An 18,978-nucleotide genomic window follows, 5' to 3' on the forward strand; every position below is an offset into this window, starting at 1 on the left:
TATGGACTGGGGCGGGCGGAGGGATGGTTTGGGGATGATTCAAGCGCATTACATTTATTGTGCACTTTATTTCTATTATTATTACATTTCAATATATAATGAAATAATTATACAACTCACTATAATGCAGCAATCAGCGGGATCCCCGAGCTCGTTTGTACTTGCCACTCACTGATAGGGTTTTGATATGAGTCTGCAAGCAATTGATTTATTACGGTCTCTATGCAGTCAAACCTCTCTGCTAATGATAATCTGTATTTGCAGCCGCTCCCCAGTGCCAGCATCACTGCTTCAGCTCCACCTCAGATCATCAGGCATTAGATTCTCATAAGGAGTTTGCAACCTAGATCCCTCGCATGTGCAGTTCACAGTGGGGTTCTCGCACCTATGAGAATCTAAATGCCAGGACTTCCCTGGTGGCGCAGTGGATAAGATTCCACACTCCCAATGCAGGGGACCTGGGTTTGATCCCTGGTCAGGGAACTAGATCCCACATGCATGCCACAACTAAGAGTTCACATGCCACAACTAAGGAGGCCGCGAGCTGCAACTAAGGAGCCTGCCTGCCACAACTAAGACCCGACTCAACCAAATAAATAATGTTTAAGAAAAAAAAGAATCTAATGCCGCTGATGGGGAGCGGCTGTAAATACAGTTGAAGCTTTCCTTGATCGCCCACTGCTCACCTCCTGCTGTGCGGCCCTATTTCTATCAGGCCACCGACCAGCACTGGTCTGTGGTCTGGGGCTTGGGGACCCGTGCTTTAGAAAGTGAGGTCTAAAATCAGCAGTGGAGGGATCCAGTCACGTGACATTGGCAAGGGCTGGAGTAGAGACGTGCCATCTGCATAAAGTTCAGACCAGCACTCCCACTGCCGATGAGAGGCTACTCAAATGAAAAGTCCAGGTCCATCTGTTTGGTCATCTGAGAACTATAATAATAACATAACAACAGACAGACAGACGTATACAGCACTCTGTGCCAGGCGTGGTTCCAAGCACATTACGTGTATTAAGTCCTCAGTCTTCTCCTCAGGCCCAAGGATGGGCGGAGTCTGAATTCCTTCCAGGTCCTGGGGTAAGGAAGCATGGCAGGTAAAAGGAGGAAGGAAATGAGCGAGCTTTCTCTTTTCTGGAACATCTGCAGACTTGGAACCCCTCCCTACATGCTCTGAGATGTTCTGGCTTGACAGCAATTCAGCCGATCTTGTACTTCAGAAATGCAGCATCTCCACGTATTTTCCCCCTGCAATGCCTCGTGCCCGTCCCAGCACCATCACCAGACCACCAGGTGGCCCCGAGGTTGCACTTGCCTTCTCTGAGTCTCAGTTTCCCAGGTCATCGTCAGCACCCTAACCTAAGCAGCTGCCTCCATGTCCTCTGGCCTCAGAAGAATGAAAGACCCTCTATCCACAAGGAAAGGTCCAAAATGGACCCCTGAGCTGCAAAGTAAATAATATTTTGAGTCCTTTCAACATTGCCAAAGGAAAAAAACAAACAAACCCATGAGTTTTTCCAGAGTCAGAATTTTTTCTTTTGCTTTGTATCTCCTACAGCTAACAGTGACCAACACACAGTAGCCACTCAGCAAATGTCTACCCTGGAAATGAATGAATGATATATTTGTCCCACTGAGCACACTCAGAACTCCACTCAAGACTACCAAGGTTCAGTGCGTAGTTGACGAGGAGCTGGTGGTGGGCATTTCTAACCAGAACACAGTACCAATACGTGAGTGCAGAGATTGTGGAAAAGAAATACGTTGAGATTGTGGAATTATAAGATCCCTTGTTCACCTGCCAAAAACAGTTTGAGGGCAGATGTGTTGATGATGAGGGCAGAAACAGGCTGTCCTTTAGAAGCCCTGTCAGTTCAAGGATTTCCCACCAGGTCAAAATTTCAGAGAGATTCCTTAAGGGGTCAATAAATGGATGCTGGGGGAAGAAATGAAGCTCTAGCTGCTCTCAGTGCTGTCAAACCTACAGGATTCCCCAGAATGAGCCCCCAGCTGACACCAACATGCCCAAGAGAAAGACCCACGGAGATAAAATGCGAAGGGAGAGATGAACAGGTTGAGAGCTAAATCTGTTCCTGTGAAAGGTGGAGAGAAAAGTTACCCAAAGGGAAACTCATGGAGATCGTGGAGAGGCCTTATGAACGCATAGAGGGTTGAGGGCACTGAAGAGGCCAAGCAAAGAGGTGCACTTTTAAAATAACCGATGATAACTGTATGTCGTTTTGATTAAATATTATTTTACCAAGTTTTTTCAAATGCAAATTTTGGTTTCCTGTGTTTTGCAACAGCAAAAAAATATTCACTGTCATATATTCAATGTTACTGTAGCCTTTGAAGAAGAGGAAATGTACCAGAAGCTCCGTTCAAATGAATCCAAAGAAAATTCCATCGCCCAGCATCTGTGGCAATGCCTTTTGAATTTTCAAGATTTTCCGGAAATCCATACACATCGGGTGATTGACGGGCAGGCAGTTAGCTTTAAAAGCAGGCTTCTGCTTCGCTGTCTACCATAGATAGCATCAAACAAGCCAAGAGGCAGGTTGGGACCCCCTACAATCAATTCTACTGGACACAGCATCAGCCAGTCGGGCTTCTGGAAGGGCATCAATGAAAAGGCATTTTTCTAAGCTCCCCTGGTCCAAAGCAGGGCCCTCCCCAGTCTGGCTCCCCACTAGCTCTGGGAACTGGTCTCCTCCTAGTTTGCCCGTTGCTCATTCCATTCCAGCCACACTGACATAAACTGTATTTATCCATGCCCAGCGATCTCCTGCCTCAGGGATATTTGCACTTGCTGTTCCCTCTGCTGGGATGCTCCCACCCCATGTATCCGTATGGCTCCCTCCTTCATCTCCCTTGTTCAAATCTCTCACTTTCTCAGGAACCCTGATATCCCATTTATAACTACACCCTTCCCCCCACATCTCCAGCTTTCTCTGTCTCCATTGCACTTGTCATCTTCTTACATTCTCTGTTTTACTTGATTTGTTGGTTGTCTGTCTTCCCCTTCTAGAAAGTAAAGTCCTTAAGGGCAGGGATTTCTTTCTGCTTTGTACACTGCTATAACCCTAGCACCTAGATCCTGGCACACAGTAGGCTCTGAAAATATTTCTTAAATGGATGAAGCAAATGAAGAGTACTTATTGGATTTGAAAATGACTTTACCTTTTTCACAGATCACAAAGGGGCAAAGCTTAAAAAATTTTAAATGTTATTTGTGATTTTTACCCATGTCCTTCTCGAAATATTATGTTTACCACAAGCATCTCTAAAAAGGCTACAGTTTTAAAAATGGATACAAGGCTTAAAATAGTAAATGATACTGTTTTCTTTCCTTCTTCTTCTATCTGCCTCATCCTCTCCACCATCACCATCACCTTCCCCCACCCCACCCCTGCCCTCCACTACAACATATACATCCTCTTGGATGTTTCCCCACTTAAGCATCTAGACTATTTTGTAAATTGAAAAATACCACGATGGAAGGAGAAAAAAAAAAGAGTCTGTTTTTAGTCTTAAAAGCCTAGGCCCTGAGAAAATTCAGAGCACAGAAAAATCATGAGTATGGGCCATATATTTATACCCTCAGACTAGAAAAAGATTGTCCAGGCTATTGGGGGCAGAGACTAGGAGGACAACAGGAATGAGGGGGGAAATGGAGAGGTCAGCAGAGCCCGAGACAAGGGGCCCTTATATATGAAAGGGTCTCTGGCTGAGGAGCTAAGTCAGCATCCTCAGCCTCCATCCACCCTTTTGGTTGCAAGCAACATATCTGTCTAAAGATAGCTTAACAACGAAGACACTTAGTCATCTTATATGAAGTGGGTTTTTTTCTGGCTGTGCCGCATGACATGTGGGATCTTAGTTCCCTGACTAGGGATCGAACCCACATCCCCTGCAGTGGAAGTGCAGAGTCTTAACCACTGGACTGCCGAGGAAGTACCTGAAGTCTTAAGAAGGAAGTCTTAAGAAAGAATTCTTAAGGTTGGTTTGGCAGCTTAATGTCATCAAGGACCCAGGCTCTTTTTTCTGCTATCTCAGAGGATTGGGGTTTTTCTTAGGATTGTCAACTCATGGAGGCAACATGGCTGCCATGGCTCCAGGCATTACATCCTCATATAACTGCATCCAAAGAAGAATGAGAGGAGATAGGAGAGAAGAGCTCTTCTTGTGCATATTTCTTTAGCAGGGAGGAAAATCTTTCCTAGACACTTTTCAGCAGTCTTCTCTTTACATTTTATTGATGAGGACTGGGTCACCTACCCTCCCCAAGCTGCAGTGGAGGCTGGGAATGTCTGGCATATTCAGTCTCCATTGTAGGAGGTGAGTTCTTCCAACAGGGTATGAAGGGAAAAGGAATTTGAACAACTCTATGGAGAGACAACCAACAATGTAAGCAACAACCTCCCTGATATCAGGTTGTCTGTCATCCACTAGCCATCCTCCACCCCACCATTAGACAGGGGGCACCTGTCTGTGTCCAAGACTTGGTCCTTTTCTCACTTACACTTTCATGTCCCAGGACAGGCATAATGCCTCTTCAAGGAGAGGAGGTCCCTAGACACTTGTCAAGGTGATGGAATTGGAGGAGGGAAATGTTCCACATTTGTACCTGGAGGCTAATGGGAGTACTTGCTCAGGATTCAACTCCTTGCTACCCCTCCAAGTCAGGACACAAAGGCCTCCCCAGCCCAGATCACACTAGAACATGGAAGGCTCTTAGCCACTTCAGGCCCTGCTATCAGAATGATCACTAGCAAAATACCATGAGAAGAGTGAATCCAAAATTGAATGTTTTTATTTTGCAACTGGTAGTTTATACCTCTTAATCTCCCTCATCTATTTCTCCTCCCCCCTCCCTCCTCCCCTCTGGCAACCACCTGTTTTCTGTATCTATGACTCTGTTCACATTTTGTTATATTTATTTATTTATTTATTTATTTTTTGCGGTACGCAGGCCTCTCACTGTTGTGGCCTCTCCCGTTGCGAAGCACAGGCTCCGGACGCGCAGGCTCAGCGGCCATGGCTCATGGGCCCAGCCGCTCCGCGGCATGTGGGATCTTCCTGGACCGGGGCACAAACCCGTGGTCCCCTGCATCGGCAGGCGGACTCTCAACCACTGCACCACCAGGGAAGCCCTTGTTATGTTTTTTGATTCGTTTTGTTTTTTAGATTCCACATGTAAGTGAAATCATACAGTATTTATCTTTCTCTGTCTGACTTATTTCAGTTAGGTCCATCCACCTTATCACAAATGGCAACACTGCATTCTTTTTATGGCTGGGGTGAGGCCAACAACTTGTGGTCTAACAAGCCCTCTGGGTGATTCTGATGCACAACCAAGTGTGAGAACCGTTGAAGGAAGGGTTGGGCAGAAAATGGAGGAAAGCAGTGCAAGAAAAGAGAAGAAATGATAGTTTCTGGAGGAAGAAGTGGTCAATGGTGACAAATGCAATGGAGTCAAGCAGAGCAGAAACTACATCTGATGAAACAGGATGCTCTCAATGACTTTGCCAGGAATAGTTTTTTCATGGATGGGAAAACTGAGGGTTTATCTGCAATTTAAAAAAAAATAGGGGCAGTAAAAGGAAAAGGAGAGATCAGTAGTAGCTGTAGAGGGACACAGAGTCAAGGGAGAGTTTTTAGGATGAAAGAACAGAATTATGCTTATATAATACCAAGGGGAAAAATAAACAAAGAAATGAACATTACAGGAGCAAAGTGCCAGATGCCTGTGACTGGACAGTAAGATCAAGCAGAGTGTTACATGTAGCGGGAGCAGGGAAATACTGGTTGGAACAGGACATACCTTTCCAGAAATGGGAAGGACAAAGGCAGAGAGAAGTCCAGAGGTGTTGGAAAAGCGACGGTGTTTAGCGCTTGGCATGATGCCTCGCACCCAGCACGCTCTTAGGACTAACAAGTCCAATCACTTCAAATTACAGTTAAGTCCCCTACATACGAAACTTCAAGCTGCGACTTTCAAAGATGCGAACATGTGTTCACATGTCCAGTCACGAAAGTTAGTTCATGTGTCTGACGTACACTGTCACGTGTGTGCATCCTCTACAAGTGGTTGTGCTTTTGTGTACTTTATTGTACAGTACTGTAGAGAATACAGTAGCACAGTACCTATTTCAAGCCCAGGATGTCCAGAAGCAAGTGTAAAAGCAACGGTGATGTAGCTGGTACTTTTCAAGGTATTGTTCTGTAAGAGTAAAAATGTTTTCTCTATTTTTTGTGTTTGTTTTTTATGTATCATTTGTGTGAAAAGTATTAAAAACCTATTGCAGTACAGTACTATACAGCCGATTGTGTTAGTTGGGTACCTAGGCTAACTTTGTTGGACTCATGAACAAACTGGACTTACGAACATGCTCTTGGACCGGAACTCGTTTGTATGTAGGGTTTACTGTAAACCCAGTTTGACGGCTCAGTGGCTGTGTGGCCTTAGGCAAAGCAACTGACCTCTGAGTCTCAGTATCTCCCATCTGTGAAAGAAGAGACCAGATCTTAAGCAGAGATCAAAGGGGCAGGAGTTGGGAAGGGGCCTTGAAAAATAGGAAGATTTGGGGCTTCCCTGGTGGCGCAGTGGTTGAGAGTCCGCCCGCCGATGCAGGGCACACGGGTTCGTGCCCCGGTCTGGGAAGATCCCACATGCCGCGGAGCAGCTGGGCCCGTGAGCCATGGCCACTGAGCCTGCGCGTCCGGAGCCTGTGCTCCGCAACGGGAGAGGCCACAACAGTGAGAGGCCCATGTACCGCAAAAAAAAAAGAAAAATAGGAAGATTTGGAACAATTCCTGTGAGGAATGGGAGACAGAGACCAGTAAAAAGAGCATGTACAAAACATGGGAAAGGGTACATAACCAGGTTGTAAAACCAGAGTGGTTGTAAAACTTAAAAATAATGTTCCAGCTCTGGACTGAGATTCTAGTCCTTATTTTGGTTCAACTTCTGTACATATCAAACAACAAATAACCCTAAGCCCAGGACTGTGTGGTTACTGAGAAAGGAAGAGCTGCTTATAATGGATTAATTTTATGTATCATCTTGACTGGACCACTGGGTGCCCAGATAGTTGGTCAAACATTATTCTGAGTGTTTCTCTGAGGGTGTATTTGGGTGAGATTAATACTTAAACGGGTGGACCTGAATAAAGCAGACTGCTCTCCCTAATGTGGATGGGCCTCATCCAATCAGCTGAAGGCCTGAATAATACAAAAGGCTCACCTCCTACAAGTAAGAGAGAATTCTCCTGCCTCACGGCCTTTGAGCTGGGACATCAGCTCTACCTCACTCTACAGCAGCTTATGGCCTCAGTACTCAAACTAGGACATCAGCTCTGGAGATCTGGGACTTTCCAGCCTCCATAATTGTGTGAGCCAATTCATTATAATAAATCTCTTCACGGAGTATCTATGCGAGTATCCTGTTGGTTCTGTTTCTCTGGAGAATCCCAACTACTCCACTGCCTCACTGCATGATTTTACCATTCATCCGCCTCAGCTTCAGAGAGGATCTGAAATGGCTGAAGTTTCAGGCAAGTAAGCCTTTCAACTTGCAAACTGCAGTCCTTACAGAAGAATAAAGCAGGTTCATTGGAAAGGGGTACTGAAATGGAGAAAAAAGGAAGACAAAATAAAAAACAGAAGAATCGGGCTTCCCTAGTGGCGCAGTGGTTGAGAATCTGCCTGCTAATGCAAGGGACACGGGTTCGAGCCCTGGTCTGGGAGGATCCCACATGCCATGGAGCAACTAGGCCCGTGAGCCACAGCTACTGAGCCTGCGCGTCTGGAGCCTGTGCTCTGCAACAAGAGAGGCCGTGATAGTGAGAGGCCCGCGCACTGCAATGAAGGGTGGCCCCCGCTTGCCGCAACTAGAGAAAGCCCTCGCACAGAAACGAAGACCCAACACAGCAAAAAAAAATAATAATTAACTCCTAAAAAAAAAAAAACATAAGAATCACCAAGGTGAAACAGTCAAAAGGGATCCAGAATGTTAAAAGATTGTGACCAAACAAAATAAGGCATGAAAGACAAGCAAAGGCATCAAAGAAGGAAAAAAAAAAAGGAAAAAAGGAGAAGTCTAATAAACGTTACTGTGGCCTTACAATTTCAATGTGGGATTTGAGGAGTTGTGGGAGACTGACTGAACAGGAGAGTTAACTTTCCCAGACAGGAGGAACTGAAGCTGTGTGCCTGAGTGTAAAGATAAGACCTTTCCAAATCATTTATTTCAGAAAAGAAATTCTGACACAAGGGGCAAGCAGCCCATTAAAATCTGTAAAGCTTTGTGGAAAACTTGACACTTCCTTTCAACTTGAGTACCTAATTAGACAGGCCCCATTCCAGAACTAACACTAGCACTTCTCAAGCAATCAATTCATATATCCCAATGGTCACACCTCTCCAAAGTTACAGTACTGCTCCTGAAAGAATGTCAGGAATTCGATAACAGCTGAGCCAAATGAATACCTTAACTGACTTAAGAGGCAGAGGGCAAGAGAGAAGTGAGAGTAGCAACAATCTATATGATATATTTATCTAATAAATTAATGAGCGGTGATCATAGCTTCTTGTCTCCCAGCAAAAGGCCGTAACAGCTTGAAGCAAAAGGACAACTTTCCCCCGTCATGAATGTGAAAATGAGCCATACAGACATACTGAGGGACACTTGGGTTGTGTCCACTTTCTGGCTGTTATAAATAATGCTGCTATGGACCTTCGTGTACAGGTTTTTGTGAGGATGTGTGTTTTCAGTGCTCTGGGGATTGTACCTTGGAGTAGAATTGCCAGTCACATGATCCTGGTGGGTTTTTAATGGGGGAATTTGCTTCAAAATAGATGTAGCAGGCTTCCCTGGTGGCGCAGTGGTTAAGTATCCGCCTGCCAATGCAGGGGACACGGGTTCGAGCCCTTATCTGGGAAGATCCCACGTGCTGCGGAGCAACTAAGCCATGCGCCACAACTACTGAGCCTGCGCTCTAGAGCTCGCATGGCACAACTACTGAGCCCGCGTGCCACAACTACTGAAGCCTGCACACCTAGAGCCCGTGCTCGGCAACAAGAGAAGCCACAATGAGAAGCCCACGCACTGCGACGAAGAGTAGCCCCCGTGCACCACAACTAGAGAAAGCCCGCACGCAGCAACAAAGACCCAACACAGCCAAAAATAAATAAATAAAAAAAATTTAAAAAAAACATAAAAAAGAGCAATGTACTTTAAAAATAAATAGATGTAGCTAAAGAAAAACTGATTTTAATTCACATTAGAAGAAACAAAAAGGAAACAAACATCAAATACTATTTTTTTTAAAAAAAAGGATAATACTAACAATAAAAAGAGCAGTTAACATGTTGCCATGCGCCCTCCTCTATGCCATGTATCTCGCTAGGAAATTGGTACATACCATGAGGTTTAATCCTCACAATAATCCTACAGTGTTATAATTATCTCTCTCCTACAGATGAAGAAATGGGTTCAGACCCCAGGATGTCAGGCTCCCCAAGATCACGCAAGAAGGGAGCACAGATCTGAACATGGCAGGTGTGTCTGGCTCCGAGGGGCCAGCAGAGACAGCAGACCACTGGAACATTCCTCACCAGCACCCATGGTCTAAATTCCCCATCAAAGAGACTCGGGTCAAATTAAAAACAAACATTAAACAATATTCTGCTTTTGGAAAACACGTAGAGAAGCTAAATTAAGAAGAAGGAAAACATCCAATTTGCACAAAGGGACATTATTCTGTGGGTATGTGAGCTCTTCAGGTCTGTGAGCGGTGAGTGGACATTCCTCTGGCAGCGGTGCTCAGGTGGACTGAGGGTGAGCAGGGCTGGGGACAAGGCCAGTTAGGAGGCTGTCAAAGCAGGCTGGGGAAAGGGAGGGCTGGGAGTGGAGGAGGAAGAGGAACTTCGAGAATGCTGGAGTGCCTGGATGCAAAGGATGAGAGAGACAAGGAGCAGAGAGCAGAGGTGTGCGCAGGAGGTTGGGGCAGGGAGGAGCTTGGCTCTGGGTGTCACCCCTACCTCCTGCGGCCAGCGGTCCTGTCACTGGGCTCAAGAATGAGGCAAGATCCTTGCCAACACATCACTGATGAAAACCACCCATGCACAGGGTGCCCTCCCGTTCGTACACAACTTGCCTCTTTCCAAGGCTGCTCTGTAAAGTGCTAGACTTCTCGCTGGAGACCTGAACTGTTCACTATTTTATGAACCTCTTAAATTCCTAAAAGAGTCAATAGAGACAGAAAGTGTCATTCAAGAACATGTACTGATTGTCCCCTTGAAGTCTCCCTGCAGAGTGTGGCATGGCGACTGCCCTGCACACAATGAACGCTAAGTGAGCACTGACTGACAGGAGGAATTACATTACCATTAGCACCGCACAGCTGTGTTTTCAATTCCGCTGATTCAATATTTCCCATCAGAAACAGCTTGTGGTGTTTCAATATTACAACTGGTTTACCCTCATGCACATAAAGGCACGAAGTATATGTAGTTGTCTTCTGTGATCAAAGAGAAAGCTGTCTGTGCAGCAATCTGAGGCCCATCAACAATGATTCAGAAAGCAACCCTTTCCTCTCCTGGGAAATTAAATCTGGCAATCAAAGTGAAAAGAAGCTAGGCTGGCTCTGCCAGTTAAGAAACAAAGAGAGCCAAAGGATATGCGGCATACTGGAAACTCAAGGGCAGAACAGTTCATTACTCCAATGTGTCCAACCAGACATGCGCTGTCCAGTGTGGTAACCGCTAAGCCACCTGTAGCTATCCACGTTAATCAATGTTAAGTAAGATTAAAAATGCAACGCCTTACTCACACCAGCCACATTTCAAGTGATCTATGGCCACGTGTGGCAGAGGCTACACTGGGCGGCAGAGATACAGAATATCCATCACCATAGAAAAATCTCTGAGCCAGACCAGCCATGTGGTCAGATCTGAAAAAAACATGGCTCTATTCTGTACCCCCTGACTGATATTATAGGTTGACTTTTCTGGACAGATATCCTTAAGTATGTTTTCAGACTCTGGATTTGACAGATCAGTAAAATACTTTTTCTCATTTGGGGTTGCCAAGTTAACATTTTTGTCAAGTAAGGCTGCCACCAGATTACTAGCCTGTAAGGCCCATCACGGCACACATTGTGCCTTTTTACTGCCCAGCCATCATATCCCCTGTACCTAAAACAATGCCTGGTTCATAGTATGTGCTCAATAATTATTTGCTAGATAAGTGATTATACATGCACACATAGACATACTTATTTTTTTCATTTTATTTTTGGTGAAAACTTTGTCACTGACTGGCACCAGTCACCTGAAAGGTGTTTGGGTTCTACAAACACATACACACACACACGAGGCTGGATTAAGTTAATAAACACTTGTAACAAAATATTACAAATCACAATGGGCTTCTCTAAATTGTATATTTCATAACCAACCATGGGTGGAGTGAGGGGAAGAAACTGTTTGCTTTTCAAAGGCACCAGAGTGCCCTCTTGTGATAAAAGAAAGTACCTGTGTGGTCACAATTTTTATTTTAAAAAACAAGTTACTTTACATTTCTAGTAACACATTAAAACCTGTATTGACCTGTAATTACTCTGAGAATCAGCCCAAATATGTACGCCAATAGTCAACTGTAAAATCTGGCAAGTTGTGTTTGTGAAAAAGATAATTAAGAATGATTTATCACAGAACTATCCAACGGGGTCATCCACATACCTAGGAAATAGTGTCATGAGCACTGCTCTTTGGATTTGACATTCTGGAGTTTCTGTTTATCCTCCGGTTTTAAAAAAACCCTACTTTCAAGTTCAAGGCAGTGTTGTACATACAGTTTATTCCTCTTTTGGTCTAACATCAACAATAATCTTTGCCGCATCCAACTGATTTTCCACTTTTATATTAATATCTTTTTCTGTTGTTTCCTCATACAAACCATTCTTTAAAACTCTGTGTTGGACAAAGGATTAATCTCCAAAATATATAAACAGCTCATGCAGCTCAACATCAAAAAAAGAAACAACCCAATCAAAAAATGGGCATAAGACCTAAATAGACATTTCTCCAAAGAAGACATACAGAGGGCCAAGAAGCACATGAAAAGCTGATCAACATCACTAATTATTAGAGAAATGCAAATCAAAACTACAATGAGGTATCACCTCACACCAGTCAGAATGGGCATCATCAGAAAATCTACAAACAACAAATGCTGGAGAGGGTGTGGAGAAAAGGGAACCCTCTTGCACTGTTGGTGGGAATGTAAATTGATACAGACACTATGGAGAACAGTACAGAAGTTCCTTAAAAAACTAAAAATAGAATTACCATTTGACCCAGCAATCCCACTACTGGGCATATACCCAGAGAAAACCATAATTCCAAAAGACACATGCATCCCAATGTTCATTGCAGCACTATTTACAATAGCCAGGTCATGGAAACAATCTAAATGCCCATCGACAGACAAACGGATAAAGATGTGGTGCATATATACAATGGAATATTACCCAGCCATAAAAAGGAACGAAATTGGGTCATTTGTAGACGTGGATGGACCCAGAGACTGTTATACAGAGTGAAGTAAGTCAGAAACAGAAAAACAAATACCATATATTAACGCATATATGTGGAATCTAGAAAAACGGTACAGATGAACCGGTTTGCAAGGCAGAAATAGAGACACAGATGTAGGGAACAAATGTATGGACACCAAGGAGGGAAAGTGGGGGGAGGGATGGGGGTGGTGGGATGAACTGGGAGATTGGGATTGACATGTATACACTAATATGCATAAAACAGATAATAAAAACCTGAAGAAAAAAAAAAACTGTTATGGTTGTGCTTTTATACTTTATAGGCAGTGATAAATCACACCCAAGGTGGGTTTTCAATTAAAAGATAATGTGACTTTGATCATTTTAGATGGCTTTTGCAAATTTCAACTTGATATTCTATGGCCTTGCAGGGATAAAGGACACCTACATTGGTCAGTTCCAGCCAAGGCAGAACTTTCTGGTTCTACTGATCAATGATGTAGGATGCTTCTTTCGGTGACAGGGTAGGAAAAATTGACTTATCCATGATGATCCTATTAAGTGTGGTCCGTGTGAAATAGAGAAGAATCACTATCTGAATAAGACATCAAGGTGCTCACAAATTCTAAGTCAGCAACCCCATATGGGGGCGGGAGGCAGGAAGAAGGATCTTTAAAAGGCAGGCTCAGATTGCAATTGGCTGACACTAGCATCTGAGCCTCCTGGGTGTTTGTTCTTATACAGTATTCCTCAGATGTACTCAAGAATGTAAACCACAGCTCTATACAGTTTAGCAATGAATTTGCATTTTTCTTAAATTCTGCAAGTAAAGAACTACTGTGGATATAATCAATTTCAATACTGAGCAACTGTCAGGAAATGTACTGTTTGTGTTTGCTGACTGCCTTTTGCTTCAAGCAAACACAAACAGGACTTGTAAACTTTTTTCATCTCCCATTATTTTTTTTTTTTTTTTTTTTTTGCGGTACGCGGGCCTCTCACTGTTGTGGCCTGCAGAGCACAGGCTCCGGACGCGCAGGCTCAGCGGCCATGGCTCACGGGCCCAGCCGCTCCGCGGCATGTGGGATCTTCCCGGACCAGGGCACGAACCCGTGTCCCCTGCATCGGCAGGTGGATTCTCAATCCCTGCGCCACCAGGGAAGTCCCATCTCCCATTATTTTGATCATTCTTGGTATGAAGCGTGTTGTCCTGTTTCTCCTCAGTTTCATTTTCTTCTCTAGCTAAACAATCCCAGGGGGTATTCTCTACTGCTAATCACTTCCATGGTTTTATTCTGTTTTCTCTTTCTCTCACAAGTCATTGGGCTCGGATCTAAGAATATTCTAAGGATAATCCACCAGTAAATAAAATAGTTCTGATGTGTCATTATTACTTATAAAAAAAGCTAGAATTACATTCATATATTAATCTAAAGCTATTTATGCTAGAAAAATAAAAACCATAAATAAGTTTATATTACAGAAATGGGTAAACTTCAATTTAGAGACAAGAACTAAATTAGGAAAGTTTTCAACACGTTTCCTCTAGAACATAATACTATTACAGACTTTCTAGGACAAACCATCTCTTACTGATGTTAACAGGAAACAATAACCACATTTTTTTCTAAAGGTCAGCAAGGTTTTCATCATAAGCTGTTTCATAATATTTGTGTATATGGTTTTTAACCTTGTGCATGTTACCTTAATTTCGTCTTTTTTTTTTTTTAAAGAGGCAGCCAAGAATGAAGGAGAATAAGCTCATATCTAGATCAATTTCTTTTATTTCCAACACTTGGGACTATTTAATTTTAAAGTGAGAGCAAGGAAAAGTTCACGTCTGCCGCGTGTTCGTTACATACAAAGTATTACTTTAAAGGTACTACTTGATATGTGCTCATTCAAAAAGCTGCATGGAGTGTGCTCTACCCAGAACACACGATGCCTGTTTAAGAGCAACTCCAGCATGTAGGAAAATCTTCTAGGTTGAATAACGTAGTCTACAGAAACTAGCACGGAATACCTGGACACATCATCACCGCTCACTAACAAAATGTTCTGGGACAAACAGTGACACAATTCGGTATCTGATGACCCACACCCCATGCCTTTTCTACATCACTGTCTGTCTTGGACTAAGGTTAAGGAATATGTTTGCCTCACTTGTTCAGCGCCTAGTAAAGATGGGAGGGACGACAGGAAGGAAAGAGCCCAGCAATCGGAAATCTTAGGTTCAAATTCTGACTCCAACTCAAGTTTTAATGAAGAAATCACTTAAACTTCTTTGACCCTAAGCCTCGCCTAGTGCCACGGGGACTGCTGGTCCTCCCAGCACCAACACCATGGGGGAGGGAGGAGGTAATGGGTGTGAGAGCACCAGCAGAATGGTCTCTGTCAGACACTCGATAAATATTTAATGACTCTCAGAGTTACCTGAGCTCCATCCTAGAGGAGAATCAGCAGACTCCAGAGCAAACAAAGCAAGGCAAGCAACAGGAGCAGGCCCTCCCAGAAATGACAGCTGCCATCAACACAGACTGCAGCTCGGAGACTCTCAAACTGCTTTAACGCTGCGCTACAGACACAGACTGTATTCCTTACCCCACCACACACACACACGCACACACACACGCGCGCACACACACACATCACTACTTCTTTCTAACCTTCAGACTCCACAATGACTCACGCCTTGAAATTCCCAGGTTAAACACAAGTGGAAAAGGAGCTACTGGCCCTCTTCTAGGACCGTCCGCCCGTGAATCAAGCTCTCCTCGTGCACCACTCCAAGCACTGGATGGGCCGCTGGATACTCAACCCGACAGACTATGAGGTGGGCACTCTACCTACCCCATTCTACCAAGGAGGGCGCGAGCGCTGAGACCACAGGGCTAACTGGTAGCAGAGCTGGGGTCTGGCTGCAGAGCTACTCACGCAGCTGCTCTGTATCCCAGAGAGAAATGATAATCAAAGTCCCATAGTTCCAAACATATGCTGGAATTTTAAACCTGACACAATCCCCACCTACTCCTATCACAATAATACTAAAGACTAAGGAAAACCTTCCAGTCATCGTGTGGGCCTAACAATCTTTTAATCATCAAAACACATCCCCCCATGACAGAGATTATACCCGTTTTACAAACACTAAGACTCAAAGAACACTTGCAAAAGAAGACAAAACCAGAATTTGCTGACATCAAAACCAAAACTTTTCAGCTTCCTCTTATCCAAAGAAAAACTGAAAATAAAACTGCATTCCAATCATGTCTTGAACTGAGAATTCTGACAATAACTTGGCAGTTATGTCAAAACTTTAAATATATATACCCTATGACCTACCAACCCTACTTCCAGGCTCTTTCTTACAGAAATACTGCTACGAATAAACAAAGACAAGGATGTTTACCGCATCAGCGGTTGTAAGAGCAAAACCAAAAACAAGGTGAAGATCCATCCAGTTAGCTACACTGTGACACAAATACATGATAGAAAACCACTGTAGCCAGTTAAAAGAATGAGGTAGCTCTAGACACACTGACAAGATACCCTGGCTATACTAGTAAGCAAAAAAAGCAAGTGACAGAATATGTGTGATATGATCCTATTTTTATTTAAAAATAAACTGTGTGGATATATATGTTGTAGAGATACAGGAGAAGGCCTGAAAAACTCTGTAACTTCCTTGCGAAGAAAAAACTTAGGGGCTAAGAGGGCTCGTCTCTCATGTTTTACTTCATAGAAGTCTGGATTTGTTTGAAGTTAACAATTACTTTTGACATAACAGTATACAATTTTGAAATAAAACGGATTTGAGAGGCTAATTTTCTAGATGGAATACGGTAGTTTGGAAATGCCCTTAAAACCTAAATTTCTTTCTCCCATTTACAAGACTGGGAGGACACAGGAAGGGGAGCACTGCCACAAAATCCTCTTCTAAAAGCTCACTTGGGATGCTAACCTAAGTCTCATTTCAGAGGTTTGTAAGGTTAGCAATGCCTCTTTTCAGACTACATCAGAAATGACATCAATGTCAAGATGAAGGCAAAATTAACAATCTTAAAAAGGAAACATGTAAAATACTTAGACAAAACAAATGACTAAAACTGCAGAGTTCTACTACACTTTATTCAAAAATTGGCCCTACCTCCTAATTGAGAGACCTGAAAGTCTAGCGTCCAAATGTAAATACCCACCATGTGTTCAAAAATAATCTTCAAACTTGAACCGTAATCTTTGGAAGTTACACACACCACAATCCACCTTTGCACAGGTAATTTTATTCTCTCCTGTGGGTGTCAAGTGCTCACAGATTGTAATTTGAAACATTCAGAAAGCACATACCTGAATATTGTCACATTTCTTTACATCACGATTCAATAACTATTAAACAATTATGTTTACTAAATACAGTGAACAAAATGGTATAACTGTTTACACCATTCCCTTGTACACAAGGCTTCTGTCACAACAGCAACAAATGGAATTAATGCATACCACAATACCGATGAAGTAAGACCTTCTTTTTAAATAAACTATTCTGTTTATAAATAAACTCTGATTTTTTTTTTTTAGTACACATTTACAGACCTGATCAATAAAAAGAAACAAGACATATAGTTTCCTTTTAAAAACAAAATGTTGACAAATGGACCACTACGAGAGAACGCGAATAGGAAAGGGGGTGAGAAGCAAGCAAGGGGTAAGAGAGAGTTAAAAGTACAGCCATACTACAACCTACGTCTGTTAGCAAACACCGACACCGACATGAGGGCAGGGCTATCTGGGGGGCTCATTTTACTTGAATTCCAGCAAGTTGCAATCGATCTTGTAGTACACATAGGGGTAATATTCCTGTTGACTCAGGTTTAAGCCTGGAATATCCATAGGAGCCTATTGAAAAATCAGATGATTATTCAACTAAGTACTTAAAGAAATTAAACAAGAAAAAAAGTATTACCATTCATAGGCATACCTTGGAGATATTGCAGGTTCTGTTCCAGACCACCACAGTAAAGCGAGCGGTTTCCCAGTGCATATAAATGTTATGTTTACACTATACTACAGTCTATTAAGTGTGCAACAGCATTATGTCTTGAAAAACAATGTACATACACCTTAATTCAAAAATACTTTATTGCTAAAAAATGCAAACCATCATCTGACAATGCAGGGTTGCCACAAACCTTCAATTTGTAAATTGAAAAGTGCATTATCTGTAAATTTCAATAAAGTGAAGCACAGCAAAACAAGGTATGCCTGTAACTTCCTAATGAACATCTACTCTGGGCTAAGTTTATATATTTTTGCTAATTTAATCTGAGTTTGGCATTGCTAACTCCATTTTGCAAATGAGAAAACAATCTCTGAAAGGCTGACTTGAGACCTCCCTGGCGGTCCAGTGGTAAAGAATCCACCTTACAATGCAGAGGATGCGGGTTCGATCCTCGAACTAAGGATCCCACATGCCACGGAGCAACTAAGCCCGTGTGTCACAACTACTGAGCTCACAGGCCCTGGAGCCTTCGCGCCACAACTAGAGAAGAGAAAATCCGCGTGCCACAACGAAAGATCCTGCATGCCTCAAGGAAGATCCCGCATGCCACAACTAAGACCTGATGCAGCCAAAAATAAAATTTTAAAAATAAATAAATAATAAATAAATCTTTAAAAATAAATAAATAAATAAAGGCTGACTTGCCCTAGGAAACAGATTGAGTAGTAAAGCCAGATTGAAGCACTCTCTGCCCTCAAAGCCTGTGTGTGTTTAAGCATCACCCCACCATCCTTTCTTATGCATACTGTATAAAATTACTTCTTTAATCTCAGGCTTGGTGTACTGAGTTTAGGAGACACATGGCTTATAAAATGCTGGATAAAAATAAACCAAGTGTGATTTTTACAGATACCACTTATTACATATGCATGTTGTAAGAATTTACTGGTAGGAAATTATGTATCGAACAGTTAGACTTCACATATTATCAACTCTACAAAATGCAGAGTCATTTCCTGCATTTTCTTCTATCAAGAAACCCTGATTTTTTTCATGGGTTCTAACTAATGCACATGTGAAATATTGCCGTCCTAAACTAAAGAGAAAAAAATCAGCAAGATATTGGAAATCAAAAACATAAAAGCCTATTACAATTTTAAACAACAGCAACAACGAAAAGCACACATACTATTTGTATCTTTCTGTTTAAAAAGAACACATAAACACATACCATTTTAGAGAAATGATAGTTCCCTTTAAAATGCTCATCTATTGACTCCACTACTTCTACCAAATAAAGTTACAATGACTACTTATTTTCTTGCTCTCTGCAATTTATAACTTTTGTAAATAACTAGTATCACTGGTTGTGTGTGTATTTCTGCAGCTATAAACATCGGCTCTGTGAGAGGCCCACGTACA

General features: G+C 42.8%; 1 protein-coding gene across 3 annotated transcripts in view; it reads right to left on the reverse strand.

The window, feature by feature from the left end:
• Positions 1-1,324: 1,324 nt before the first annotated feature.
• ATP6V1C1 (ATPase H+ transporting V1 subunit C1) overlaps positions 1,325-18,978 on the reverse strand; it is a 53,785-nt gene continuing 36,131 nt past the window's right edge. For 2 of the 3 annotated variants that reach the window (XM_082675129.1, XM_082675130.1), the window contains one exon: positions 16,706-17,453. In XM_082675129.1, the coding sequence (XP_082531255.1) occupies positions 17,358-17,453 (96 nt within the window). In that variant the 3' untranslated portion in view covers positions 16,706-17,357. Of the gene's footprint in view, positions 1,442-16,705; positions 17,454-18,978 lie in introns of those variants that run through there. The other variant, XM_082675131.1, reaches the window with a different exon arrangement.

This window comes from Grampus griseus, assembly GCF_964374135.1.
Source record: "Grampus griseus genome assembly, chromosome: 17".
NCBI lineage: Eukaryota > Metazoa > Chordata > Mammalia > Artiodactyla > Delphinidae > Grampus > Grampus griseus.